At 44.8% G+C, this 9,205-nt stretch overlaps 1 protein-coding gene across 1 annotated transcript; it reads right to left on the bottom strand.

Annotated features, from left to right (window-relative positions):
• Avpr1a (arginine vasopressin receptor 1A) lies at positions 1–7,800 on the bottom strand. The gene is made up of 2 exons (XM_052753487.1): positions 6,533–7,800; positions 1–4,130 (listed from the first exon to the last, which is right to left on the bottom strand). Exons 1-2 carry the CDS (start codon positions 7,518–7,520, stop codon positions 3,844–3,846), a joined length of 1,275 nt encoding a protein of 424 aa, XP_052609447.1. The 5' UTR covers positions 7,521–7,800; the 3' UTR covers positions 1–3,843.
• Positions 7,801–9,205: the final 1,405 nt, after the last annotated feature.

Below are 9,205 nucleotides of genomic sequence, written 5' to 3'. Positions count from 1 at the left end.
GGTTGGAAGTTAATATGGTGGAACCTATGAGCCCCCAGGGACAAGAACACTAACTGGAAAAACTATGAAGGGAGTGTTCTTGATCTCCAGGGCCCCCAAAGACAATCTGATTATTTTCAGAAAAAAAAATGAATGACATTTTAAGGACTAAATTACACACATGACCTTGGCTACTTCCAATTTATGTTGGGTGCCTTAATATAGATTAGAACAGCACTGACTTATTTTCCTGATGATAGTTTAGTGAAAAGGAACTTAAAAAGTTTAACTTACTCTTGCCATGCTCAAATAGCAGAAACAGCTTTGTCCTCCAATATAAGCCTGTCCACAGCCACAGATTGTAGAGAAATTTCTCCTGGTGGTCGGGATTGAACCCAAGAGCCTTGACGTGCAAGGCAAGCATTCTAATACTTAGCTGCATCCTCAACCTATTAGCCAATAGATCCTTGGTTTTCTAGACCAGCACACTCAAGTAATCTGGACTATATCTCATTGTTAAAGTGGGTTGTAAAGTAATTATTTCAAACAGGTCTGCAACTTGTTTTTATTCCTAGAAATGCCAGTGCAGAATAAAATTGATTTATTTCAATATTTATTTCAAGTGTTTAAGTTGCCAGTGTTGAAATGAGTTTAAAACTCCAGGTTTTAGGGCTTGAGAAGAATAAAACTTGAAGCTAATTGTATTGCTTTATTTATGTGATGACAGATAAAAGCTGTGATTTTTTTTTTTATCAGAAGGGCTTGTCCACTCTAGAAACTGTAATAAGCTCAGCTGAGACCAGCAAAACCACTTGATTTATTTATTTCTCTCCTGAAATCACAGCCGTTCTCGGTCGTCACACCTTTCTTGGTCTCAACTAAACCTTCTTAGGCATGAAGGTGCTAAACCTTCATTGATGAAGATAACAATTATTTATTTAGGTGAAATATACAGTTTGCCAATCTTCCGCTCAGTTATGTTTCAGAGAAGATATAAGAGAAAAGACCAACTAGACATAGACTTTAAAAATTCATGTCCTGATACTAACCCATTAGGTATTGAATATGTACTGCAAAATGCTTGTCATCTTTTGCTGATATGTATCACTATTTTAATAAAGCACATTTTCCCTCCTTAGTGGACCTCTATCGAGCATATATCTAATACCCACATAGATACATTAGTGCTATATCCCCTTCAGCCCTCCCTCAGATAACCTCCAAAATAAGATAAAGTGACATATTTCCACTTGACTATAAACTCCATTGAACAAACTTCAGATCTTCCCTTTGGTCAAGGATAGGGAAGCTTCCTGTCCCAGAACATTTCCTCCGTTTAGCCTGAAGTTTTTTTCTTCTGAGGTAGGAAGATGGCCTTTTCTAATGAAGAGTGTTGCTTGGGGCTATATGCATGCTGTCTCTGGGTACACCACCTCAGGAAGGTTTAGCATTAGGTAGATTTTCTTCACCTAAACCACAGAGGGTGATTGCAGTACCTGCCTCCTGCAGAACGAGCACCTCTTTCTTCTTAGGCCCCCAGATCACTACTCAGTCTCTTTACACATTTAAAAGGAGACGATAATGTCATAACGTGCATATACAATGAAAACTATTTTTTGCAAAGCCAGATTGTCATATCATATCGTGATACTATTTCACCACAAAAAAAGAGGGAGAACACCCTGGTGAGTAGGTTGATGTCACTCCAGAGATGCTCCTAGGAAAAGGGTCAGATGGAAATGTTTAACTTGGAGGGACATGCTGGTATTTGGAAACAGAAATTATACCAGAAAGCTTTGGAATGTTTTAGAAATAGGTTTAGAAAAAGGGTAGGCTCTTGTTTATTCTAATCCAAAAGCTTTAGTTTTTGAATAACCAAAGAGACATTGTCAAATAGACTGACCATCTAACAGAGACAGGCTTATGTTCATGCTGTACTAACTCAAACAATAAACAAAGACGTAGTTGCTGGAGCTGATGGCTCAGGTTGGACTGTGACTTACACACACACACACACACACACACACACACACACACACACACACATACGCACACACACGCACACATACATTTTTTTACTTGGGGTGATTTTTTTTTTCAGTGCTGGAGATTATAAGGCAAGTGCTTTACCACATTACAGCCCAGTTTGTTATTTTAGGAAGAATTCTAAAACCTAAGGGAACAATCTCTCCCGAATGTTTGGAAACAGTCTTTTGACCTATCAACCCAGAGATTCCGAGGGCTGAGAACTTGGAAATGCAGCGGAATGGTGAGGAGTGACGCTGGTGGTTTCAGGTTATTGTGGTACCATCCAGCCAATGGACTCTTATCTACAGGGTTAAAAAAAGAAAACCGGTAATACTATTAAAAGCAACGATGACCCTGAGTGTTGCTAAATATTTGTGATGCGTCATCCAATCATTGCTCGATCTTGAAGAACTAACCAGACAACAGAGTCTCATTGATAAAAAATGCAAAGCCCGCAGCCAAGGAGTGTTGTAATTTATCTTCAATTAGAAATGAAGGAATGTGATGATCTCGCCTGGCCGTGGCTTATCCGCGTGGAAAGCGAGTTCTAGCTATGTGCTGGAGGACTTCTGTGACATAGACAAGAGCCAGGCTCGGTAGTGGCTGGCAGGGCTTTACAGTGCATCAGCAGATCTGTATTTAAATCTTAGGATTTCGTGTCCCAGACTTGAAACAACAAATGCTAGTTAATGAAAAATAAGCTGGAATAAGAAAATCTGTAGTTCTGAAGATCTCAAGAGGACACAATAAAAACAACTTCCTTGCCTACCAATAGCACTTTGTGTTTTCAAACATCCACACATTTAATTTCATCGCATCCTCACAACAACCCTGCAAGGCGAGTGTTAACAGGCCCATTGTGCAGCCGAGAAACAGGTTTTAAATATTTTTAGGTATCTTGCTGGAAGTCATACATTGAATGAAAGAACCCAGACGAGGCTAGACCTCTTCTCTTTCTGTCTGTCTCCCATTCCCCCATATCTCTGCATCCTTTTTGTTCTGAACCCGTTGTATGGACTGGAAACAGGAAGAGAACTGCTTTAAATCAAACCTGTTGTGAGCGTCTTATGTCTGGAGTCACTCTAGGAGACCTTTTACAAGCTGTGTATCTGGAGTCACTGCGTAGGTGTGTAATGGTAACATCTGGCATAGCGCAGGGTACCTTTTGATGCTGGTCGATGTACGTTTAAAACATCCAGGAGAATGTCTGTAGACACCTTCTCTTCTGTGCCTCCATAAAGTGTGGCATCCCTTATATACAAATTACTGGCCTGTCCATGACATTGCCAATCCTTTAGCCTCTTAGTAGCATGTTTTTCAGAGCCGATAGAATACCAGGATGGCGAAGGAAGGACTGCCAGGTACCAAGTTACCTCCTTTTCATTCTCAGCCCAAACCTCCTCTACCTCTTGCTACATTTTATGTTGTACAAATTGACAGCGACACCAGGTCTTTTTAAATCACGAGTTCACTTTGTTGAGAAACAGTACACATCACGTGACTTAAACCAGTCAAGCCTCACTTAGGTCAGAAATAAAAATACAATTTAAAAAAAAAAACATCAACCACAAAATATAAAGTCAGTATGGTTATGAGCCAGGCCTACACATTTCAGTGTCGCACATTTTCAGTAATAGTCTATGCAAAAATAATTCCCCCTTTGGTCACAGCAGTGAGGAAAACACAGGTAGAAACAATGGATGTGTTGAGCTGATTTGTGGCTACCTCACATAAAGCCATCTGCTCTTATGATCTCTAGCCGGAGTTAGATAATGGACCAAAAAGCCCCCTCCCCCCACCCTCTGCCCCAAGAGTCGGGCTGCAAGGCTGTGCGGCTCAGGTGGAAACAGGGATGAATTTGATGGACTTGGACGATTTAGGCGAGTCCTTCCACATCCCTGTGCTGTTCGTGGGGCTTCGGTTGTTCGAGTAGGAAGTCTGCCTTCTGCTCGTGCTGTCCGAGTCGTCCTTGGTGAATTTCTGCACCACGCTTTGGCAGCATGGAAAGCTTTGGACACAGTCTTGCAGGAGATGGCCGCTAAAAAACATGTATATCCAGGGGTTGCAGCAGCTGTTCAAGGAGGCTAGTAACGCCGTGATGGTGATGGAGGGGTTTTCTGAATCTGTGGGGGAAGTTGTGGGGAGAGATCGTTTAATAAACAGCCAAAGCAAAGACACTGCACTGAACTGATCTATTTTTTCCTCCTGACCAATGAGTTAAAAAGTTGCATGTCAGTATAGAAACGAACATTTTATTTGTTAGGGAGACAGCTGTTGCTTCAGAGAAATGAGTGCTTTTTGAAAGTTGGTTGTAAAAGGAAATATCTAAAAGTTAGTGTGAATAGTTTAAACCAGACACTGTTAGAGCAGTTCGATATAATGGTTAGGAATTCTAAGAAGGTGAAGTTATTGAATAATTTATTTAAAAAAACTGTACACCGGTAGGAGCCTTTGTGAACAGATACGGTGTTTACAGAATGGAAATCTGAAGTGTTTATAACCACATACACCGAATTACACTCATCCTAATAACTCGGGCACAGTATGCCATACGAGCTGTGTTTAGCAGAAGTGAATGAAAACTCCAGGGAAGAGGGTAGTGAAAAGAGATCTCCAAAGAAGCTGGCTTTAGTTGTTTAGTAGTTTGTTTGGGAATCATTAGACATTTGGCTTGATTTTTAAAAGACCATCTTTGATTGTAGTTCAAACGAATTATAATGAGAAAAACATCTGGGTTCTGTGTGACCCTGTTCCAAATAAATAATAAAAACAAAACAACATAATTAAAGCAGACAGCAACAAAACCCCTAGTAGCTGAATTGGGGATTCAAACAAGATTTTGAAATATTCTGTGAGGTACCCCTGGAGAACTACATGGTTACCACAACTTTTCAAAGTGAAACGATTGCACTGGTAATAATAATAAAAAAAATAGGAAGAACCACCAAACACCAAATGTCTCCTGATTACTATACAGACTTGGATAATTTCACTTTCGCCATGGCAAAATAAACTGTAGATCAGTGGTTCTCAACCTGTGGGTCCCTTTGGGTGTTGAACGACCCCTTCATATGGAGTCACCTAAGACCATCCTGCATATCGGATATTTACATTACAATTCACAACAGTAGCAAAATTAGAGTTACAAAGTAGCAATGAGAATAATTTTACGGTTGGGGGTCATCACACCATGAGGAACTGTAGTAAAGGGTCGCAGCGTTAGGATGGCTGAGAACCGCTGCTCTAGACCATTCACTGCTTCGTGCTAAGTGCTGCAGAGGTGACCATAGCCATGCATGGCATTTAAAAAATATAGACATTCTGAATATGTATAGCACAAGTAAGAATTTTAGTAATTATGTCCAAATTTCAATAAGCAATAGAAGTTTTCAATTTGATTGACACTCTTAGAGGCTTCTCGGAGGGGAAAGGTAAACAAAAAAGACTTTCCATGTATTCCTCATTGTTAGCAATGTAGCCTACAAATGTATTTATTTAAATGACATCTGTGAACGTTAAAAACGATACTCATAAAATACATTTTATGTATTCCATGCCTCAATCCTAACACTGGAAAAAGATACGGCTTCTCCCAGATTTTCTATCCTGACTAGACTTTTCATCAGGAACACTTCTGTAACACACTTGGTTTGGAAATTTTTCTTCTTATTAAAGGAAGATATATTACAAGACACAAAATTAAATAATAGCCTCCTGGGGAATGGGTTTTTCTGTTTTGTGAAGGAAACTCAAATGAAACTAGCCAGCGGGGGATGAGAAACTTCCACAGTAAACTACAGAGCTATTTGTGTGGTGTGAATAGTCCTGTTGTCAAATTTGTGCTGAAAGACTAGTGAACGAGTCCCCTGAATTGAGATGATCAACACTCCTGCTGTGGAGTACCGGGAAAAGAAAGTTATTATGGCTAGAAAAAAATGAAAATATTATAATGAGGAAGGATGCATGAACTAAAAGCCAGTTTAGACTTCTTGAATCCTTTCCTAGCCTTTTCCAGAAAAGTGTGTCCATCTCTACCCTTGACCTGGGCAGAATTTCATCAGGAGTTTTCTATTAATTATGATAGATTCCTAAATCGAAGAAAAAGCCACCCTGACACTAAGAATACTTCCTAGGGCTTGAAGGTAGGGTATCCAAGAAGTCTTAAGTTATTTGGAAAATGTCACTATTGTTTTGCAACTAGTGGGTGACTTTAGGCACAGCGTGTGGCATTAGAATGGTTATACATGCTGACACCTGGGCCCTACTGTACCTGGGGCGGGGAGGGGACACCCAAGAATTTGCACTTTTGCTTATCTCCCCCTCCCTATCCCCTGTAATGTGGACATGGAAGACTTTTATGCATGTAGGAGCTTAGTTATTGAGCAGGTACTATTAAATCTCTCTCTCTCTCTCTCTCTCTCTCTCTCTCTCTCTCTCTCTCACACACACACACACACACACACACACACACACACACACACACACACACACACACACACACACACCCCATGTTCTCACTACATACCGGTCCAGATGAAATTGTCATCCCAGACAGACCACATCTGGACGATGAAGAAAGGCGCCCAGCAGAGGATGTAGGCAGTCACGATCACAAAGGTCATCTTCACTGTGCGGATTTTGGCACGGGAAATGGTCTTCACACTGCTGACACAAGGCGTGACCAGAAGCCCCTTGTGGAAGGGACCTGGGGTGTCCCCAGAGTCCTTGCTGCCCTTGCTCTGCCTCGACGCCGTCTTCCCACGGACGTTGCGCCAGATGTGGTAGCAGATGAAGCCGTAGCAGGTACCCAAGATGACCACAGGTACCACGAAGACACCACTGGTCATCCAGGTCACGTAGGCACGGGTACCCCAGGGCTGGATAAAGGTAGCCCAGCAGTCTTGGGTTTTGGTACCATTGTTCACCTCGATTTCGATCATAGAGAAGATGAAGTACTGCGGTGTGCTCAGTAGGAAACTCAGCACCCAAGAGGCGGCGATCATGAGGCGCGAGCGGCGCGCGGGCTGCTGCAGGGTCTTGAGCGGGTGGCACACCGCGATGTAGCGGTCGGCGGTCATGACCACCAGCATGTAGGCGGACGCGAACATGGCAAACACCTGCAGGTGCTTCACCACGCGGCACAGCCAATCCGGCCCGCGGAAGCGGTAGGTGATGTCCCAGCACAGCTGTGGCAACACTTGGAAGAAGGCGACCGCCAAGTCTGCCAGGCTGAGGTGTCGGATGAAGAGGTGCATGCGGGATGTCTTGCGGGGCGTGCGATGCAACGCCAGCAGCACACTGCTATTGCCCAGCACGGCCACCACGAAAATCACCGCCAGTACGGCGATCTCCAGCTTGGCCAGCTCCTCGTTGCGCACATCCCCGGGAGGGTCGTTACCTTCCTGGAGCAGCCCCGTTGCCTCCCGGCTGCTGTTGGCATCCTCGGCGCTCAGAGACCACCACTGGCTGGAGTTGTTGGCCACCAGATTGTGGGAACCTCGCAGGAAACTCATGCTGTCGGTGCAGCACCTGGGGGGCCCTGTCCGGCGTGGGCTGCTTCCTTCCCGCCTCCGAGGACCCGGAGACCCCTGTCCTAAGCTCCGCTCCCTGTCCTCCCTCCCTTTGCCCTCTTGGCTGCGCAATCCCAGCAGCGCAGGGCGAGCGGTTTGGGGTGGGATGTTTGCGCCTGTCCCTGCTGCTCCCGAGCAGGGAAGCTGCTAGAGCTTCCCACACTCCGCACTCCCAATACACTCTTTGGCTGTCTCAGGACGCGCTCCCCCACGTTCTAGTGGCTGGAGACTGTCCCCACGCCCCTAACCCCCACCCCTCCGAGTCGTTTGTGATTTGTCCTCTTGCCTTGTTGCAGGGGTGGAGCTGAGACTCCAGGATTCCTCTGCAGAGCCAGGCGCTTTCCCCCCACCCGCTCTGCCCCAAACTTCTCTGGGCGCCTCAGGGTTTCCTCCAGTCCCTTTGACAAGCCAATTGAAAGCCACGCAGGACGTCAACAGGAGCAGTAAATGCGTCTTTAGAGATCTGCGTCTGCTGGCCCTGCGAACTCAGCGCGCCTGAACTTAAGAGTCTGCCTGGTCCTCCCTGGCCCCCAGCTCCGCACTTAGGCTAGCCACTCAGGCTGATTTTATTCCTCTCCCGGTTTCCCGCTACCCTACCGGTTGTCTGCGGGGATAAACATCCCGTGACTTCAATGGATCTCTCTTTCTGGTGACTTCGTCACCCTGCCTTTGCCTGCAAACAGGAAAGACCCACTCACTGGCACCCTGCCCTCCTCTTGCTGGGTGTGCGTAATCTACGGTGTTGACTCCACATGCTCAGCGTGGGACCCGCAACAACAGGCGTTTCTCTAGAAAGCCCGATTCCCACAGCCACAAGGTGGAGAAAATTGGGCTGCACTAGTCCGTGGAGACACAGTCTGGTTAATTCAAGACTGAATTCCATGGACATTTCCTAGAGCAGTCAAAGAAGAGAACTGAGAACCAGATCTGTCTATCTCCATCGCTGTCTCTGTCTGTCTGTCTGTCCAGCTGGGCTCTTAAGCTAGGAGCTAGGGAGAGGGAAAGAGGCATTTGGAAAGAAGAGAAGAAAACTACTCCACCCTACCCTCATAGTAATTGTTTGCACAACTGAGTCCCCGCTGCGGTGCTTCAGGGAGACAGAAACACCTAGAGACTCCATTGGCTGTCTTAACTCTGGCCAAGGGAGGCTACCCAGGACAGCAGGGGGAGCTGTTTCTGAAGGAGGAACGCACAAACTTCATAGATAACAGAGAAAGGATCTTAACTTTCTTGGGAGTTAGAATATTGGTCTTCCTGTGGCAACAGTACAAATCTGATTGCTTCTAGAAAATATTTTGATTTTTGTGATTGCACTTCACAAAAGAAAATGTTTCCTTTGGTGCAGGTAGCTTTGCTACATGATTCCATGCATTCGTCTAGAAACCTCGGGGCTGTTAACGTTAAGAGTGAGGGTGGTGCATACCTTTAAATCCCAGCACTCGGGAGGCAGAGGCAGGCGGATCTTTGTGAGTTCAAGGCCAGCCTGGTCTACAGAGCGAGATCCAGGAAAGGTGCAAAGCTATACAGAGAAACCATGTCTCAAAAAAAAAAAAAAAAAGAAAAGAGTGAGGGGATTGAAGTACGGAGGCAGTGGAGTTTCATCGTGGTTAGATAAGCCTCGGTCTATA

This window comes from Peromyscus californicus, unplaced genomic scaffold (assembly GCF_007827085.1).
Source record: "Peromyscus californicus insignis strain IS unplaced genomic scaffold, ASM782708v3 Scaffold_24__1_contigs__length_46423439, whole genome shotgun sequence".
Lineage (NCBI taxonomy): Eukaryota > Metazoa > Chordata > Mammalia > Rodentia > Cricetidae > Peromyscus > Peromyscus californicus.
This window is presented reverse-complemented; position numbering and strand designations above follow the sequence as displayed.